This window comes from Centropristis striata, chromosome 8 (genome assembly GCF_030273125.1).
Source record: "Centropristis striata isolate RG_2023a ecotype Rhode Island chromosome 8, C.striata_1.0, whole genome shotgun sequence".
Classification (NCBI taxonomy): Eukaryota; Metazoa; Chordata; class Actinopteri; order Perciformes; family Serranidae; genus Centropristis; species Centropristis striata.
In genome coordinates, this window is record NC_081524.1 from 126584 (window position 1) to 147500 (window position 20917).

General features: G+C 45.9%; 4 protein-coding genes across 4 annotated transcripts in view; all 4 read right to left on the reverse strand.

Annotated features, from left to right (window-relative positions):
* Positions 1–127: 127 nt before the first annotated feature.
* pnp4b (purine nucleoside phosphorylase 4b) lies at positions 128–7026 on the reverse strand. The gene is made up of 7 exons (XM_059338306.1): positions 6871–7026; positions 5927–6099; positions 5603–5706; positions 4924–5099; positions 3962–4152; positions 2956–3035; positions 128–565 (listed from the first exon to the last, which is right to left on the reverse strand). The coding sequence occupies exons 1-7, from the start codon at positions 6891–6893 to the stop codon at positions 425–427; spliced, it is 888 nt and encodes a 295-aa protein (XP_059194289.1). The 5' UTR covers positions 6894–7026; the 3' UTR covers positions 128–424.
* A 558-nt stretch (positions 7027–7584) lies between these two features.
* tmem79b (transmembrane protein 79b) lies at positions 7585–13444 on the reverse strand. The gene is made up of 5 exons (XM_059339622.1): positions 12891–13444; positions 9534–10131; positions 8857–9048; positions 8272–8503; positions 7585–8176 (listed from the first exon to the last, which is right to left on the reverse strand). The coding sequence occupies exons 2-5, from the start codon at positions 10081–10083 to the stop codon at positions 7975–7977; spliced, it is 1176 nt and encodes a 391-aa protein (XP_059195605.1). The 5' UTR covers positions 10084–10131; positions 12891–13444; the 3' UTR covers positions 7585–7974.
* Positions 13445–13448: 4 nt separating this feature from the next.
* LOC131976096 (gonadotropin-releasing hormone II receptor-like) lies at positions 13449–17833 on the reverse strand. The gene is made up of 4 exons (XM_059339011.1): positions 17715–17833; positions 16720–17212; positions 14428–14629; positions 13449–13816 (listed from the first exon to the last, which is right to left on the reverse strand). Exons 2-4 carry the CDS (start codon positions 17209–17211, stop codon positions 13449–13451), a joined length of 1062 nt encoding a protein of 353 aa, XP_059194994.1. The 5' UTR covers position 17212; positions 17715–17833.
* A 900-nt stretch (positions 17834–18733) lies between these two features.
* Positions 18734–20917, reverse strand: part of polr3glb (RNA polymerase III subunit GL b) — a 15332-nt gene continuing 13148 nt past the window's right edge. The window contains exons 7-8 of the mRNA XM_059339623.1: positions 20831–20917; positions 18734–19762 (exon numbers count right to left, since the gene is read on the reverse strand). The exon at positions 20831–20917 is cut by the window's right edge and continues 42 nt beyond it. Of these exons, the coding sequence (XP_059195606.1) occupies positions 19676–19762; positions 20831–20917 (174 nt within the window). The 3' untranslated portion in view covers positions 18734–19675. The remainder of the gene's footprint in view (positions 19763–20830) is intronic.

Here is a 20917-nt window from a genome sequence, read left to right on the forward strand (position 1 = left end):
CACTTTGTTGATGTTTCTGTGATGTTTATAATAAACAAACTTACTTTACATTTTTACATTTAGATTTAGTCATTTAGCAGACGCTTTTATCCAAAGCGACTTACAGGAAGAGTAAAAACAAACAAACTTTAATCATCTTAAAGAAAACTTTTATTGTTTTATTGTGAAGTTAAAATATCAAACAGAGCCACAGTCAGAGATCAGTGGTTCTGGTTCTGGTCCCTCAGTGGTTCTGCTGGTCCCTCAGTGGTTCTGCTGGTCCCTCAGTGGTTCTGCTGGTCCCCCAGTGGTTCTGCTGGTCCCCCAGTGGTTCTGCTGGTCCCTCAGTGGTTCTGCTGGTCCCTCAGTGGTTCTGCTGGTCCCCCAGTGGTTCTGCTGGTCCCTCAGTGGTTCTGCTGGTCCCTCAGTGGTTCTGCTGGTCCCCCTAGTGGGTGTTGATGCTCTGCTGCTGGCAGCGAGAGATCAGCTTGGTGACGAGTTTCTGCAGAACCTCAGCTCTCATCTTGCTGATCTGAAGAACCTCATCGTGGTTCACCTTCTCCTCCCGGCTGTAGTCCAGAGACACCTGCAGGTGAACAGGTGGACAGGTGAACAGGGGAACAGGTGAACAGGTGAAGAGGGGAACAGGTGAACAGGGGAACAGGTGGACAGGTGAACAGGTGGACAGGTCGACAGGTGGACAGGGACAGGTGGACAGGGGAACAGGGGAACAAGTGGACAGGTGAACAGGTGGACAGGTGGACAGGTGAAGAGGTCGACAGGTGGACAGGTGAACAGGGGAACAGGTGGACAGGTGGACAGGGACAGGGGAACAGGTGAACAGGGGAACAGGGGAACAGGTGAACAGGTGGACAGGTGAACAGGTGAAGAGGTGGACAGGGGAACAGGTGGACAGGTCGACAGGTGGACAGGGACAGGGGAACAGGGGAACAGGTGGACAGGTGAACAGGGGAACAGGTGGACAAGTGAACAGGTGGACAGGGGAACAGGGGAACAGGTGAACAGGTGAAGAGGTCGACAGGTGGACAGGTGGACAGGGGAACAGGTGGACAGGTGGACAGGGACAGGGGAACAGGTGAACAGGGGAACAGGTGAACAGGTGGACAGGTGAACAGGTGAAGAGGTGGACAGGGGAACAGGGGAACAGGTGAACAGGTGGACAGGTGAACAGGTGAAGAGGTGGACAGGTGAACAGGGGAACAGGTGGACAGGGGAACAGGTGAACAGGTGGACAGGTGGACAGGTGAAAAGGTGAAGAGGGGAACAGGGGAACAGGTGCACAGGGGAACAGGTGAAGAGGTGGACAGGGGAACAGGGGAACAGGTGAAGAGGTGGACAGGGGAACAGGTGAAGAGGTGGACAGGTGGACAGGTGAAGAGGTGGACAGGTGGACAGGGGAACAGGTGAAGAGGTGGACAGGTGAACAGGTGGACAGGGGAACAGGTGGACAGGTGAACAGGGGAACAGGTGGACAGGGGAACAGGTGAACAGGTGGACAGGTGAACAGGTGGACAGGGGAACAGGTGAACAGGGGAACAGGTGGACAGGTGGACAGGTGGACAGGGGAACAGGTGAACAGGTGAACAGGTGAAAAGGTGGACAGGGGAACAGGGGAACAGGTGGACAGGGACAGGTGGACAGGGACAGGGGAACAGGGGAACAGGTGGACAGGTGAACAGGGGAACAGGTGGACAAGTGAACAGGTGGACAGGGGAACAGGGGAACAGGTGAACAGGTGGACAGGTGAAGAGGTCGACAGGTGGACAGGTGGACAGGTGAACAGGGGAACAGGTGGACAGGTGGACAGGGACATGGGAACAGGTGAACAGGGGAACAGGGGAACAGGTGAACAGGTGGACAGGTGAACAGGTGAAGAGGTGGACAGGGGAACAGGTGAACAGGTGAACAGGTGGACAGGTGAACAGGTGAAGAGGTGGACAGGTGAACAGGGGAACAGGTGGACAGGGGAACAGGTGAACAGGTGGACAGGTGGACAGGTGAAAAGGTGAAGAGGGGAACAGGGGAACAGGTGGACAGGTGGACAGGTGAAAAGGTGAAGAGGGGAACAGGGGAACAGGTGCACAGGGGAACAGGTGAAGAGGTGGACAGGGGAACAGGGGAACAGGTGAAGAGGTGGACAGGGGAACAGGTGAAGAGGTGGACAGGTGGACAGGTGAAGAGGTGGACAGGGGAACAGGTGAAGAGGTGGACAGGTGGACAGGTGAAGAGGTGGACAGGTGGACAGGGGAACAGGTGAAGAGGTGGACAGGTGGACAGGGGAACAGGTGAACAGGTGAACAGGTGGACAGGGACAGGGGAACAGGGGAACAGGGGAACAGGTGGACAGGGGAACAGGGGAACAGGTGGACAGGTGGACAGGTGGACAGGGGAACAGGTGAACAGGTGAACAGGTGGACAGGTGAACAGGGGAACAGGTGGACAGGTGAAGAGGTGGACAGGTGGACAGGGGAACAGGTGAACAGGGGAACAGGTGGACAGGTGAACAGGTGGACAGGTGGACAGGTGAACAGGTGAAGAGGTGGACAGGTGAACAGGTGAACAGGTGGACAGGTGGACAGGTGGACAGGTGAACAGGTGAACAGGTGGACAGGTGGACAGGTGAAGAGGTGGACAGGTGAACAGGGGAACAGGTGGACAGGTGAAGAGGTGGACAGGTGAAGAGGTGGACAGGTGGACAGGTGAAGAGGTGGACAGGGGAACAGGTGAAGAGGTGGACAGGTGGACAGGTGAAGAGGTGGACAGGGGAACAGGTGAAGAGGTGGACAGGTGGACAGGTGAAGAGGTGGACAGGTGAACAGGTGAAGAGGTGGACAGGTGGACAGGTGAAGAGGTGGACAGGTGGACAGGTGAACAGGGGAACAGGTGGACAGGTGGACAGGTGAACAGGTGGACAGGTGGACAGGTGTTCAGGTGTGTCCCATGTTAATAACTGACCATGTTGGTGATGAGGGACAGACCCACGACTCTGAGTCCACAGTGTTTGGCCACCGTCACCTCAGGGACCGTACTCATTCCTGAGGACAGATTCATGAGATTCATGAGAAAACAAGTTCATCCAAACATCACAACCTTCACATTTCTTAAGGTTTTTAAAACAAACGTCATGTTCTTTATTTTCTTCTGCTTTTATTAGGTAAAGTCAATGATCCACAATAGTTCTTAGCGGACCCATATCTACTCCTCCAGGACTTTTGACCCTTCTCAAAGACCTGTAGACATTTCTCAAAGGAGCCATAGAACCTACCCACTAAAGAGTTCTCAAGTACCTTAGAGTTCTCTCGAAGAGTGAGCGCCCTCCCCAGAAACCCTAGAATGAATCCATAAAACCTCAATAAAGACCACTAAAAGCTCCTCAATGTCACCTAGAACCTCAACAACAATCCCAGATCCTCCTGAGGGAGGCTTGACCCTTCTAAAGGACACAAAGAGCCTTTGAGGATCCCTGGGACCTTTAGCTGATAGATACTCCTCAAGAACCTTCTTCAGTATCCCACACTTTCCCAACATGGAAATTCTTCTCAAGTTACCCTTGGAACATCTCAAATATCTTAGGTTCCTCTCAGAGACCTTCTCAAATTACCCTCAAAACCCCTCAAAGACCACTGGTTGTTCTTGAGGACCTACTCTCCAGAACCCTCTCCAAACACCCTTGAATTTCATCGAGAAACCTGAGGATTTCCTCAAGGATCCATTGAGCTGTTTCCAGGACACCTCCAAACTTCTGAAGGATGCTAAACCTGGAACCGTCTAAAAGAATCTATGGAAACCTCCAATTCACACTTAAGACTGCTGACAACTCCTCAAGAACCAGTAGAACCCTTCTTTAGAACCCCTAGAACTTTGAGAAGGACCATTGAAATCAAATAATTACAGACTGAGAGCCAATGACTGCTCTCCCCCACGACCTGTTTGATGAGGACCTGGTTTTAAAGTGTCTTACCCACGGAGTCACAGCCGAGGACCAGCAGCATCCGGGCCTCGGCGATGGTTTCAAAGTTTGGACCGCTCACCATACAGTACACGCCCTCTCTGATGAAGTCACTACAGCCAAGCTCCGCCCCCACGTCCACCGCCAGCCGCCGCAGGTCCTTACTGTACGCATCAGACATACAGGGGAACCTGGTCCCAAACCTAGAGAGACAGACAGGCAGAGAGACAGGTCCTTACTGTACGCATCAGACATACAGGGGAACCTGGTCCCAAACCTAGAGAGACAGACAGGCAGAGAGACAGGTCCTTACTGTACGCATCAGACATACAGGGGAACCTGGTCCCAAACCTAGAGAGACAGACAGGCAGAGAGACAGGTCCTTACTGTACGCATCAGACATACAGGGGAACCTGGTCCCAAACCTAGAGAGACAGACAGGCAGAGAGACAGGTCCTTACTGTACGCATCAGACATACAGGGGAACCTGGTCCCAAACCTAGAGAGACAGACAGGCAGAGAGACAGGTCCTTACTGTACGCATCAGACATACAGGGGAACCTGGTCCCAAACCTAGAGAGACAGACAGGCAGAGAGACAGGTCCTTACTGTACGCATCAGACATACAGGGGAACCTGGTCCCAAACCTAGAGAGACAGACAGGCAGAGAGACAGGTCCTTACTGTACGCATCAGACATACAGAGGAACCTGGTCCCAAACCTAGAGAGACAGACAGGCAGAGAGACAGGTCCTTACTGTACGCATCAGACATACAGGGGAACCTGGTCCCAAACCTAGAGAGACAGACAGGCAGAGAGACAGGTCCTTACTGTACGCATCAGACATACAGAGGAACCTGGTCCCAAACCTACAGACAGACGGGTATGAAACCTCACAGTTTTTTATATATATATATATATATATCTGTCCTCCTGTCTGTCTGTCCTCCTGTCTGTCTGTCCTCCTGTCTCACCGCTCATCGTTGGGGCCACACAGCGGGTGCTGCCCGGCGAACCCCGGCAGGTTGATGTGGTCTTTGATGATCATGATGTCTCCGACTTTAAAGTCGGGACAGATTCCTCCAGACGCGTTGGTCACCAGCACCGTCTCCACCCCCATCAGCTTAAAGATCCTCACAGGGAGCGTCACCTGGACACAGACAGGCAGTCAGACAGACAGACAGGCAGTCAGACAGACAGACAGACAGTCAGACAGACAGTCAGATAGGCAGTCAGACAGACAGACAGACAGACAGAGAGACAGACAGACAGACAGGCAGTCAGACAGACAGACAGGCAGTCAGACAGACAGTCAGACAGACAGACAGACAGTCAGACAGACAGACAGACAGACAGTCAGACAGACAGTCAGATAGGCAGTCAGACAGACAGACAGACAGACAGAGAGACAGTCAGACAGACAGACAGGCAGTCAGACAGACAGACAGACAGTCAGACAGACAGTCAGACAGGCAGTCAGACAGACAGTCAGACAGACAGACAGACAGTCAGATAGGCAGTCAGACAGACAGACAGACAGACAGAGAGACAGACAGGCAGTCAGACAGACAGACAGACAGACAGACAGACAGGCAGTCAGACAGACAGACAGACAGACAGTCAGACAGACAGGTAGACAGAAGCTGGACTCACCTGACACAGAGAGTAACCTTCATACAGGTGGAAGTGTCCCTGCATGAAGACACAGGAAGTGTCCTCGATCGTCCCGAACACCAGACAGCCTTCATGACCCGCCACTGAAGGACAGACAGACAGGCAGACAGACAGGCAGGCAGACAGACAGACAGACAGACAGACAGGCAGACAGGCAGGCAGGTCAGTCTGTTGTCATGTTTCTGTAACACACTAAACTGAATTTGAAGGTAAACAGTAGACTAGGCCCCGCCCCTCAGGCCCCGCCCCTCAGGCCCCGCCCCTCAGGCCCCGCCCCCTCAGGCCCCGCCCCCTCAGGCTCACCTGTGCTGACGGGGAAGTTGGGGATGTCCTGGTACCTGAAGGTCTGTTTGTTGGCGGCTCCGTCAGCCAGAAGACCGAGTCCTGAACCACAGATCACCGCCAGCTTGGGACGGTGACTCGTTTGGTTCAGCAGCCAATCAGAGGTCAGCTTGTAGTCCTCGAAGGAGCAGCAGCTATGGGGGGGGGGGGGGGGGTATCAGGGATCAGGTATCAGGTATCAGAAACTACTTGCACCTGTACAGGAAACGTTTAATCCAGCAGCAGGATCCAGTTGAATGGGTTCAGGTCTAAACTCTTCAGTGATCATTAACAGACAAACAGCTTTTATCTCCTCAGGAATCAGAGGAAAGTGTCTGACAGCAGATTCTCTGAAAATACTGTAAAACTGGAGTTCAAGTGCAGCTCAGGGTTCAAAGGTCATCGGTGAGAACACGAGGCTGCAGGCTTCACACGGAGCATCAGACCGCCAACAGCCACAAACAGCATTATTTCACCCATAATATAAACAACGTGCCCTCTATGATGACTACAGAAAGACACAAAATGACACAAAATGACCCAGAAAAAACACAAAACGACCAAAAAAAGACACAAAATGACTTAAAAAAAAGACACAAAATGACTTAAAAAAAAGACACAAAATGACTTAAAAGACACAAAAAAAGACATGAAAAGGTTTCAAAAATGTATACAATAGCCCTATGAGACTCTACAGAGTTAATGATAGAAACTATAGAAGATCCTTCGTCTGGATCGTTTTCTATCAAATCAAATCAAATCCATAAATCTGATTAATTTACAGTTTGAACATTTAATATTTTGTTCAGTTTTTATATGAATTAATGTTTCATTATTATCACATTCTGTTTATTAACTGTTTGTTTCATCCAGTTTCTCTGGAATCAGTGTGTGTGTGTGTGTGTGTGTGTGTGTGAGGGTCTTACCAGGAGTTCCCTTTGGTGTGCATCGTCCCACCGCAGACACAAGAAGAAGAAGGAGAAAGAGAAGAAGAAGAAGCAGAAGAAGAAGAAGCAGAAGAGAGGCAGCGAGCTCTCCTCTGATTGGCTGATTCTCGGCCTCGGGGTCGTTGACTCCGTCTGTCTGTGACCTTTGACCTCTGCAGTTTGTTCAGTCGCTCAAAGTTCAGTTTAACACTTTAAAACACAGAGTGGACAGAAAATGTGTGTGTGTGTGTGTGTGTGTGTGTGTGTGTGTGCACGCTCTCCCTCTACACTCTGGCGATGACATCACACACTGTGACACGAACATTCCGTGCAATACACACCCATTATAATCTCAGGATTTCTCCAAAAATGATCATGGTCATTGAACAGGGATTGATAAAAAACTATATGACCTATCGAAACGTGGATTAATACACCGATACACAAGACTTGTGTCTACTGTTTAAAGTTTAAATGGAGTCTCTAGGTGAAATTATGCCGGAGAAGTAGACGTTTAAAAATCTACAATTATTGTTCTTTTTCACTCATTTTTTTTGGCCGTCCCATTCACTTCAATGATAAATTTTGGGCCGTTTTTAGTAGCGGGACGAAACTGCATCTGGAAGAGGAAGAAGAAGAATCCACAGTATAACAGTAGTGCAGCTGGGGAGATTGCCTCGAGGCCCTAATGATAAAACCATAGTCAGACTCATGAGCTGTCTACATGCTTTTATTGTGAAGTCAGCCTGTCAGTACTTCCTGTGTGTAGGTGTGTCTTGGTCAATAACTGCCAGTTTTATAATCAAATAAAATATTTATTGATCATTAAAAAGACTTTTATGAAAATAAAATGTTGAAAAACGGACCAACAGAAACAGGAAGTAGAACTACAGCTAAATTTCTAGACAAAAAAAAAAAAAAAAAAAACTTGTTTCTACTGAAAATGTTAATAAAAGTTAAAGTTCAGCTGAGTGGGCGGGGCTAAACCTCAATATGGACATCAAACATCAAAACAACTTTTTAAACAAATATTTTAGTTTCAGTTTATAAAAAACAAAGTTAATCAGGAATATTACAGGAAAGTTATTGATCACTGATCAGCTCTCATCCCCAGAATCTCTGTTTGCCGGCGGCGGGTGGAGTCAGCTCGGGGGCGGGCGGCAGGCTGAAGAGGGAGCCCGCCGAATCCACCGCAAAGATGAAGTAGATGTTGGCGACCATCATGGCGAGACTCGGCAGGAAGGAGAGGCCGAAACCGAAACCACGAATACTGCTGCCGAACGCTGCCGCCAACCAGTAGACCAGCCTGAACAAAACAAACGCACCTTTAGTTAAAACTGTAAATAAAGCAAAACAAATGCACCTTTAGTTAAAACTAAACCAGGTAAATATGAAACTGACCGTCCGAAGGCGAAGACGACCGTCAGCAGCGGGACGAGCTTCAGCTGCTCCTGGTTCAGGTACATCGCCATGACGACCAGCTGCAGGAAGTAGATGAGGAACAGGGAGGCGGAGTCAGAGACGAAGCGCCGGTGGACCGCCACCTCCTCAAGCTCCGCCCCCTTCGACTCGTCATCAAACAGAGGACGAATCACACCGAACCGGATACGACTGACACCCAGGACCAGCCAACCTGAGAGACAGACAGGTGAGAGACAGACAGGTGAGAGACAGACAGTTAAGACAGACAGGTGAGAGACAGGTGAGAGACAGGTGAGAGACAGGTGAGACAGACAGGTAAGAGACAAACAGGTGACACAGACAGATGAGAGACAGGCAGGTAAGACAGGCAGGTGAGAGATAATCAGGTCAGACAGAAAGGTCAGACAGGTGAGAGACAGACAGGTGAGGAACAGACAGGTGAGAGACAGACAGGTGACAGACAGACAGGTGAGAGACGGACATGTGAGAGACAGACATGTGAGAGACAGACAGACATGTGAGAGACAGACAGACAGGTGAGAGACAGACAGGTACATGTCTCACCGAGGACGATGGGCGCGGCGGCGAACACGGAGCATCGCAGCGTGTAGACGAGTCGTGTGGCGGCGCCGTGGAGGACGGGCGCGTCGAACGGCAGGAAGACGAAGCCGCCCCAAACCAGCAGCGGGAAGAAGAGCGCCGCCGTCCCCAGGGACACGCCCACCTTCAGCACGTCCCTGCTGCAGCCCCGCCCACCTGAGAGACAGACAGGTTAAAACCCTGCCCACCTGAGAGACAGACAGGTTAGAACCCTGCCCACCTGAGAGACAGACAGGTTAGAACCCCGCCCACCTGAGAGACACACAGATTAGAACCCCGCCCACCTGAGAGACAGACTGGTTAGAACCCCGCCCACCTGAGAGACAGACAGGTTAAAACCCTGCCCACCTGAGAGACAGACAGGTTAAAACCCTGCCCACCTGAGAGACAGACAGGTTAGAACCCCGCCCACCTGAGAGACAGACAGGTTAGAACCCTGCCCACCTGAGAGACAGACAGGTTAAAACCCTGCCCACCTCAGAGACAGACAGGTTAGAACCCCGCCCACCTGAGAGACAGACAGGTTAAAACCCCGCCCACCTGAGAGACAGACAGGTTAGAACCCTGCCCAGATACAGACAGGTCAGAGACAAAGAGAAGGACAGGAGGACACAGACAGGAGGACAGACAGGTGTGTTTACCTGTGGCGGGGGGCGTGTCCTCCCACTCGTACTGGTAGCCATGGTGATTGTAGTCCTGCGGGGCTCCCCGGGGACCCAGGAAGGGGCTCTTCTCAGACTCCATTTCCCAGAAGGCCTCACTCTCTCTGGGGGAGGAGGGGGAGGGGAGGACGGTGACTGCGGGACTGAACACCTGAGCTGCTTTCTCCGGCAGGTGGTTCTCCACAGGCTCCTCCTCCTCCTCCAGGTGTGCCTTTAGCCCCGCCCCCTCACCCCTCCTGTCCCCGCCCACCATCAGCTCTCTCTCACTCTCTGTCCAACTCGCCGCCTCCCGGAGAGACAAATCTGACCTCACACTCATCCTGTCCCCTGTCTGTCCCCCTGTCTGTCCCCCTGTCTGTCCCCCTGTCTGTCCTCCTGTCTGTCCTCCTGTCTGTCCTCCTGTCTGTCCCCCTGTCTGTCCCCCTGTCTGTCTGTCCCCGGGCCACTGCAGGGTGCTGGGCTCCATCCTGGCGGTCCTCACCACCTCGTCCTCCCCGTCTGTCTGTCTGTCCTCCTGTCTGTCCTCCATCCTGGTACTTCCTGTTGGACGCAGCGTGTCTTCAGGCCGATAGTCCGTCTGTCAGAGAGGACAGAAGACAGTTTATCAGAGGACAAAGTGACTTTAGTTCATTTATAAATATTATATTTATACAACAGTAACAGACTGAATATTGTAATCACATGGAGGTGAATATATAAACTCTACAGGTGAATATATAAACTCTACAGGTGACTAAAAACTCTACAGGTGAATGTATAAACTCTACAGGTGAATGTATAAACTCTACAGGTGAATATAAACTCTACAGGTGAATATAAACTCTACAGGTGAATATATAAACTCTACAGGTGTATATATAAACTCTACAGGTGTATATATAAACTCTACAGGTGAATATAAACTCTACAGGTGAATATATAAACTCTACAGGTGTATATATAAACTCTACAGGTGAATATATAAACTCTACAGGTGTATATATAAACTCTACAGGTGAATATATAAACTCTACAGGTGACTAAAAACTCTACAGGTGTGTATATATACTCTACAGGTGAATGTTCTCCTCTACAGGTGAATGTATAAACTCTACAGGTGAATATAAACTCTACAGGTGAATATATAAACTCTACAGGTGTATATATAAACTCTACAGGTGTATATATAAACTCTACAGGTGAATATATAAACTCTACAGGTGACTAAAAACTCTACAGGTGAATGTTCTCCTCTACAGGTGAATGTATAAACTCTACAGGTGAATATAAACTCTACAGGTGAATATAAACTCTACAGGTGAATATATAAACTCTACAGGTGTATATATAAACTCTACAGGTGTATATATAAACTCTACAGGTGAATATAAACTCTACAGGTGAATATATAAACTCTACAGGTGTATATATAAACTCTACAGGTGAATATATAAACTCTACAGGTGTATATATAAACTCTACAGGTGAATATATAAACTCTACAGGTGACTAAAAACTCTACAGGTGTGTATATATACTCTACAGGTGAATGTTCTCCTCTACAGGTGAATGTATAAACTCTACAGGTGAATATAAACTCTACAGGTGAATATATAAACTCTACAGGTGTATATATAAACTCTACAGGTGTATATATAAACTCTACAGGTGAATATAAACTCTACAGGTGAATATATAAACTCTACAGGTGTATATATAAACTCTACAGGTGAATATATAAACTCTACAGGTGTATATATAAACTCTACAGGTGAATCTATAAACTCTACAGGTGAATATATAAACTCTACAGGTGACTAAAAACTATACAGGTGTGTATATATAATCTACAGGTGAATGTTCTCCTCTACAGGTGAATGTATAAACTCTACAGGTAAATATATAAACTCTACAGGTGTATATAAACTCTACAGGTGAATATAAACTCTACAGGTGAATGTATAAACTCTACAGGTGTATATAAACTCTACAGGTGAATATATAAACTCTACAGGTGAATATATAAACTCTACAGGTGAATATAAACTCTACAGGTGAATATATAAACTCTACAGGTGAATATATAAACTCTACAGGTGAATATAAACTCTAAAGGTGAATATAAACTTTACAGTTGTATATATAAACTCTACAGTTGTATATATAAACTCTACAGGTGTGTGTATACACTCTACAGGTGAATATAAACTCTACAGGTGTGTGTATAAACTCTACAGGTGAATATATAAACTCTACAGGTGAATATATAAACTCTACAGGTGAATATAAATTCTACAGGTGAATATATAAACTCTACAGGTGAATATATAAACTCTACAGGTGTGAATATAAACTCTACAGGTGAATATAAACTCTACAGGTGTATATAAACTCTACAGGTGTGTATACACTCTACAGGTGAATATAAACTCTACAGGAGAATATATAAACTCTACAGGCGAATATATAAACTATACAGGTGTGAATATAAACTCTACAGGTGAATATAAATTCTACAGGTGAATATATAAACTATACAGATGTGAATATAAACCCTACAGGTGAATATATACACTTAACTCTGCAGGTGTGAATATAAACTCTACAGGCGAATATATACACTTAACTCTGCAGGTGTGAATATAAACTCTACAGGCGAATATATAAACTATACAGGTGTGAATATAAACTCTACAGGTGAATATAAACTATACAGGTGTATATATAAACTCTACAGGTGAATATATAAACTCTACAGGTGTATATATAAACTCTACAGGTGAATATAAACTCTACAGGTGTATATAAACTCTACAGGTGAATATATAAATTCTACAGGTGAATATATAAACTCTACAGGTGAATATAAACTCTACAGGTGTATATATAAACTCTACAGGTGAATATATAAACTCTACAGATGTATATATAAACTCTACAGGTGAATATAAAGTCTAAAGGTGTATATATAAACTATACAGGTGTATATATAAACTCTACAGGTGAATATATAAACTCTACAGGTGAATTTTTAACTCCACATGTGAATATATAAACTCTACAGGTGTATATAAACTCCACAGGTGAATTTATAAACTCTACAGGTGAATATAAATTCTACAGGTAACCACTGTGCGTGACGTCACTCTGCCTCCAACGTACGGCCGTGACGTAGATATCAGGTTAAACTTTAGAATCAGTTTAAAGTCTCTGGTGGAGCGTGACGTCACTACGTGTGTTTGTATCGATCACTGATCAAAAGGAACAGATTCTGATCGATCCTCAGCGACAGAGCAGCAGCAGCAGCTCGGTGCTAACATGCTAAATTAAGAAATTAAACTCAGGTAAAAGACTCACCTGTCTCCTCTTCTTCCTCTTCTTCTTCTTCCTCTTCTTCTTCTTCTTCTTCTCCTCCTCCTCCTCCTTTCTCTTCGTCGTCTTCTTCTTCTTCTTTCTCGTCTTCTTCTTCTTTCTCGTCTTCTTCTTCTTCTCCTTGTTGTTGTTGTTCCCAGTAGACTCCGGAAGTTGAGCTCAGGTGCGGTCGGTCAGGTAAGTTAAAGGGGAAGTCTTCTTAAAGGGACAGAGTCGGCCGACAGATATTCAGGTACGAGGCCGCCGAGATCCGCGTACACCTGTAGATTATATATATATATCTGTTTCTTTCTCTGTGACGGTGAAATAAAATGATTATTTCAAAGTAAAACAGGAAGTCCAGTGAGTCTGAGCTGGAACAGTTTGTTTATTATTTATATTAATTATTGTTTCATTCATAAATATTCAAAATGTTAAAGTGAACCAGGCTTTTATTCTGAAGGTATCAGAGCAGCGTCTACATTTAATGTTTTATAGAAGAAGAAAAATTATTATAAAGTGATTAATTCAGCAGGTACGGATCGTGTCCTCTGATTGGTCGTGTCAATCTGCTGGCTGGTTGTTGGTGGCGGGCTCCGCCTCCCGGCGGTCCGGTGGGCGTGGCGGCGCACGGCGGCAGAGCGCCCGGCGGCAGCAGGCGGCGAGGTCGGCCCTGAAGGACGGCGTGTAGAAGCCGTAGATGACGGGGTCGCAGCAGGTGTTCAGGTTCCCGAACACGAAGAGGCCGTGGTGCACGAAGTCCGGCGTGGCGAGCAGCACGGCGGGCTGGAACCAGTACCAGATCCCCAGCAGGTAGTACGGCGTCCAGCACACCACGAAGGACGCCACGATCACCACCGCCATCTTCAGCGTCTTCAGGCGCGCCTTCGGGATGAGGTCAGTGCCGCTGCGCCGCAGGTACGACTCACCTGCTGAGAGAGGGAGGGGCCACAGTGATGTCACCGTCAGTGATGTCACCGTCAGTGATGTCATTGTCAGTGATGTCACCCTCAGGTGTCTCAGGTGGGTCTAACCTGTGTCTCAGGTGTCTCAGTTGAGTCTTACCTGTGTCTCAGGTGAGTCTTACCTGTGTTTCAGGTGTCTCAGTTGAGTCTTACCTGTGTCTCAGGTGTCTCAGGTGAGTCTTACCTGTGTCTCAGGTGTCTCAGGTGAGTCTTACCTGTGTCTCAGGTGTCTCAGTTGAGTCTTACCTGTGTCTCAGGTGTCTCAGGTGAGTCTTACCTATGTCTCAGGTGAGTCTTACCTGTGTTTCAGGTGTCTCAGTTGAGTCTTAGCTGTGTCTCAGGTGTCTCAGGTGAGTCTTACCTGTGTCTCAGGTGTCTCAGGTGAGTCTTACCTGTGTCTCAGGTGTCTCAGTTGAGTCTTACCTGTGTCTCAGGTGTCTCAGGTGAGTCTTACCTGTGTCTCAAGTGTCTCCGTTGAGTCTTACCTGTGTTTCAGGTGTCTCAGTTGAGTCTTAGCTGTGTCTCAGGTGTCTCAGGTGAGTCTTACCTGTGTCTCAGGTGTCTCAGGTGAGTCTTACCTGTGTCCCTGAGGTGCAGCAGGTGTATGTGCAGCAGGATGCGGCTGTAGCAGCAGGTGATGACCAGCAGGGGGACGACGTACAGCGAGGTGAACTGGAACATGTTGTAGAGCGTTTCCTGCCAGCGGCGGCTGAAGCTGCCGTGAGACGCACACTGAGTGAAGTCCACCGCCTCCACCCGGACCACCCCGAACACCAGCAGCTGCAGGGGACAGGGACAGGTGGACTCAGGGGACAGGTGGACTCAGGGGACAGGTGGACTCAGGTGGATTACAGATTTACACTGTTTCCTTTTAAGCAGAAAAATAATTAAATAAAATATCAGAGAACATGTTTCTGTTCCACAGAGAACTGCAGCTGAATATATTTAATACTTTTAATATACTTTTAATATATATATATATATATATATATATATATATATATATACATACATATATATATATTTATATATATATATATATATATATGTATATATACATACATATATAATATATATATTAAATATATTAATGGAACACTGACTGTTCCAGCTGCTGGCCTCTCAGCGTTGTTAGCATTCCTCATAGAAACCAAGGGGAGGTGTTAGCGCAAGCTAACAGCAGGAGGTTTAATCTCAGAACATTCCTGAACAGATTTAATGAAAACCTTCAAACCTGAATCACACAAATCACTCTGCTTCATCATCATCATCATAATGGTTATATATAATAATAATTATTATATATTTTATATATAATAATTATTATTATGATTATATATAAAATATATAATAATAATGATTATTATATATATATATATATATATATATATATAATGCTGCAGTCTGATCATCTTATAAATATTAACGTAAATATTTAGTCATAAACAGAATGATGTGACACAAATATTCAGCAGCTGACAGCAGAAGAAGAAGTGACATAAAAATAAATGGTCAGGAGTTACCTGTGGTCAGGAGTTACCCGTGGTCAGGAGTTACCTGTAGTCAGGAGTTACCTGTGACCAGGTGGTACCTGTAGTCAGGAGTTACCTGTGGTCAGGAGTTACCTGTGGTCAGGAGTTACCTGTAGTCAGGAGTTACCTGTGGTCAGGAGTTACCTGTGGTCAGGAGTTACCTGTAGTCAGGAGTTACCTGTGGTCAGGAGTTACCTGTGACCAGGAGTTACCTGTGGTCAGGAGTTACCTGTAGTCAGGAGTTACCTGTGGTCAGGAGTTACCTGTGGTCAGGAGTTACCCGTGGTCAGGAGTTACCTGTGGTCGGGAGTTACCTGTGGTCAGGTGTTACTTGTAGTCAGGAGTTACCTGTAGTCAGGAGTTACCTGTGACCAGGAGTTACCTGTTGTCAGGTGTTACTTGTAGTCAGGAGTTACCCGTGGTCAGGAGTTACCCGTGGTCAGGAGTTACCTGTAGTCAGGAGTTACCTGTGACCAGGTGGTACCTGTAGTCAGGAGTTACCTGTGGTCAGGAGTTACACGTGGTCAGGAGTTACCTGTGGTCAGGAGTTACCTGTGGTCAGGAGTTACCTGTAGTCAGGAGTTACCTGTGGTCAGGAGTTACCTGTGGTCAGGAGTTACCTGTAGTCAGGAGTTACCTGTGGTCAGGAGTTACCTGTGACCAGGAGTTACCTGTGGTCAGGAGTTACCTGTAGTCAGGAGTTACCTGTGGTCAGGAGTTACCTGTGGTCAGGAGTTACCCGTGGTCAGGAGTTACCTGTAGTCAGGAGTTACCTGTGGTCGGGAGTTACCTGTGGTCAGGTGTTACTTGTAGTCAGGAGTTACCTGTAGTCAGGAGTTACCTGTAGTCAGGAGTTACCTGTGACCAGGAGTTACCTGTTGTCAGGTGTTACTTGTAGTCAGGAGTTACCCGTGGTCAGGAGTTACCTGTAGTCAGGAGTTACGTGTGGTCGGGAGTTACCTGTGGTCAGGTGTTACTTGTAGTCAGGAGTTACCTGTGGTCAGGAGTTACCTGTAGTCAGGAGTTACCTGTGACCAGGAGTTACCTGTGGTCAGGCATTACCTGTAGTCAGGAGTTACCTGTGACCAGGTGGTACCTGTAGTCAGGAGTTACCTGTGGTCAGGCATTACCTGTGACCAGGTGGTACCTGTAGTCAGGAATTACCTGTGGTCAGGAGTTACCTGTGGTCAGGCATTACCTGTAGTCAGGAGTTACCTGTAGTCAGGAGTTACCTGTGGTCAGGAGTTACCTGTAGTCAGGAGTTACCTGTGACCAGGAGTTACCTGTGGTCAGGAGTTACCTGTGGTCAGGTGTTACCTGTGTCCAGGTGTTGCTTACCTGTGGCGAGGCGAGCAGCAGGCTGAGGCTCCAGGCGAGCAGCAGCATGCGGCGGTTGCGGCGGTGGGCGTTCAGGGCGTCCAGCGGGTGCAGGATGGCGTGCTGGCGGTCGAGGCTGATGACCACGAGGACGAAGGCGGAGGCGTGCATGGCGAACAGCTTCAGGAAGCAGAGCAGCTTGCAGAGCGCGTCGCCGCCGTACCACTGCACCGTCACGTTCCACACGGCGTCCAGCGGCATCACCACGAACGTCATCATCAGGTCGGCCGCCGCCAGGCTCAGCATCAGCGGCCGCAGGTGAGACGCCAGCCGCCGGCCACGCCCACGCCACACGCTGACCAGCAGGGCCAGGTTACTGCAGGCGGCCAACACGAAGAGCACGGCGGTGGCGCCCACACGGACCTGGGCGGCGCCGGAGAAGCTGGGCGCCTCCCAGTCTGAGAGGGGCGGGGCCTGGGAGGAGTTGGGAGGGGGCGGGGCCAGAGACGACATCCTGCAGAGAAGAAGAAGAAGTGTGTGTGTGTCACCTTGGTAACCTACACCTCTCTGAAACTCTCTCCTGATTGGCTGAAACAGAGTGATGTCATCAGCTGAATCCAGATTTAATGTTTGTTTGTTGTTTGTTGATCAGTAAACAAGCAGCAGGGGGCGGGGCCAGCTGTTATCCAATCAGCAGCAACGTGCTAAAGAGGCGAAGCCTTTAAAAGATTAAAACTGTTTTTTTCATATTTATAATTATTGTTTTAAATTTATTAAAAATTGAACCTGATCAATGAACCTGATCAATGAACCTGATCAATGAAACCTGATCAATGAACCTGATCAATGAACCTGATCAATGAAACCTGATCAATGAACCTGATCAATGAACCTGATCAGATACAGGATGTTTGTATTGAAGGAAACTTGATGTTGATCATGTAAATATGGATCAGCTGATTTCTGATTATTGATCAAACTGATCAGTGAGGCTTTTACTGTGAAAGAGTTTTTACCTGGTCAGCAGCTCTGAGTCTCTTCAGACCCCCGAAGTCCTCATCATGAAGACTCCTGAAGGACCCTGAAAGACCCTGAAGACTCCTGAAGACTCCCGAAGGACCCTGAAGGATCCTAAAGACTCCTGAAGGACCCTTAAAGACCCTGAAGACTCCTGAAGACTCCTGAAGACTCCCGAAGGACCCTGAAGGATCCTAAAGACTCCTGAAGGACCCTGAAAGACCCTGAAGACTCCTGAAGGACCCTGAAGGATCCTAAAGACTCCTGAAGGACCCTTAAAGACCCTGAAGACTCCTGAAGACTCCTGAAGACTCCAGAAGACTCCCGAAGGACCCTGAAGGACCCTTAAAGACCCTGAAGACTCCTGAAGGACCCAAAAGACTCCAGAAGGACCCTAAAGACTCCTGAAGGATCCTGAATGACCCAAAAGACTCCTGAAGGACCCCAAAAACTCCCGAAGGACCCTGAAGACCAGAACTGTCTGCTGAGCTTATGTGGCCTGCAGCAGCTCCTGAAACACTGAAGAGAAACCTTCAGACTGGAAGGAGGAGGAGGAGGAGGAGGAGGAGGAGGAGGAGGAGGAGGAGGAGGAGGAGCCCCGAGGGTGTGTGTGTGTGTGTGTGTGTTTCTGCTGATCCAGGATCAGTTTCATGCTGAGAAAATCCTCCTTTTGTTCCTGGTTTAATCACAGAGCTGACAGAAAGACAGACAGACAGAAACATCATCAAAAAAACAAAAAATTACAAAACAAACAAAAAACACAAAAACACACCAAAAGCAAAATTTGTGTGTTTTCATGTGTTTTTGAGGTTTTTTATGTGTATTTGTGTGTTTTAAAGGTTTTTTTTGCATACTTATGTGTTTTCATGTGTTTTCTATGTGTGTTTTTGTAAATAAAAATATATTTATATATTTTTTCATATTTTTGGTGTGTTTTATGAGTGTTTTTTGTTTTTGTAAATTTTTTTGTGTGTTTTTATGTGTGTTTTGTGTGTTTTTATAAAAAAATTGTCTCGACTCAGATCAGACGTCGTCATAAAGAGTCTTTGACTCTTCACTTTATTTTACAACAAACACAAAGAATTCAATTTTTTACACAACAAATATCGAACAGATAAAACTTTGATACAAAATCTTAAAAACTTGTCAATTAACTTTTTTTTCTATTGAAATCTTTAAATCTTGAGGTAAAAAAATGCTGAGAAGTCTCCAATAAAACACTCATCCACTCACTAAAACACTCATCCGCTCACTAAAACACTCATCCGCTCACTAAAACACTCATCCGCTCACTAAAACACTCATCCACTCACTAAAACACTCACCCACTCACTAAAACACTCACCCACTCACTAAAACACTCATCCGCTCACTAAAACACTCATCCACTCACTAAAACACTCATCCACTCACTAAAACACTCATCCACTCACTAAAACACTCATCCACTCACTAAAACACTCATTCACTCACTAAAACACTCATTCACTCACTAAAACACTCATCCACTCACTAAAACACTCATCCACTCACTAAAACACTCATTCACTCACTAAAACACTCATCCACTCACTAAAACACTCATTCACTCACTAAAACACTCATTCACTCACTAAAACACTCATCCACTCACTAAAACACTCATTCACTCACTAAAACACTCATTCACTCACTAAAACACTCATTCACTCACTAAAACACTCATCCACTCACTAAAACACTCATTCACTCACTAAAACACTCATCCACTCACTAAAACACTCATTCACTCACTAAAACACTCATCCACTCACTAAAACACTCACCCGCTCACTAAAACACTCATCCACTCACTAAAACACTCATTCACTCACTAAAACACTCATCCACTCACTAAAACATTCTCTCTCTCACTAAAACATTCTCTCTCTCTCTCAGGTAATGAAACTGGACGGTTTGGTGTAAATGCTGAAGGTGAGTTTCAGTAAATAGCCTCGTCCATGTTGTCGTCACTGTCTCCTCCGAACTCCTCTCCATTATCAAAGTACGACATGACGTAATCCGTCTCCTGCAGACAGCAAGCAGGGAATAATTACTGCACAGGTTAACCCTGGTTATTACATATTAATATACCTGATTATTAACATTACCATGTTATAACACTCTAATTTATCATGTTATAAAACTATTAGTTATCATGTTATAACACTATTGTTATCATGTTATAACACTATTGTTATCATGTTATAACACTATTAGTTATCATGTTATAACACTATTGTTATCATGTTATAACACTATTAGTTATCATGTTATAACACTATTGTTATCATGTTATAACACTATTGTTATCATGTTATAACACTATTGTTATCATGTTATAACACTAAGTTATCATGTTATAACACTATTAGTTATCATGTTATAACACTATTGTTATCATGTTATAACACTATTAGTTGTCATGTTATACACTATTGTTATCATGTTATAACACTAAGTTATCACGTTATAACACTATTAGTTATCATGTTATAACACTATCGTTATCATGTTATAACACTAAGTTATCACGTTATAACACTATTAGTTATCATGTTATAACACTATCGTTATCATGTTATAACACTAAGTTATCACGTTATAACACTATTAGTTGTCATGTTATAACACTATCGTTATCATGTTATAACACTAAGTTATCACGTTATAACACTATTAGTTATCATGTTATAACACTATCGTTATCATGTTATAACACTAAGTTATCACGTTATAACACTATTAGTTATCCTGTTATAACACTATAAGTTTTAATGTTATAACACTATTAGTTATCCTGTTATAACACTATTAGTTATCATGTTATAACACTATAAGTTATCATGTTATAACACTATTAGTTATCATGTTATAACACATCATGTTATAACACTATTAGTTATCATGTTATAACACATCATGTTATAACACTATTAGTTATCATGTTATAACACTATTAGTTATCATGTTATAACACTATTAGTTATGTTATAACACTATTAGTTATCATGTTATAACACTATTAGTTATCATGTTATAACACTATATGTTAAAGGTGGACGTCAGAAAGTCGATGATAATTAAAATGTTTCACCTCCTCAAACTCCTCCTCGTCGTACTCCTCCTCTCCCTCGGCCTCCTCTTCCTCCTGTTTCTTCTTCTTCTCCTCCCCCTCCTCCTC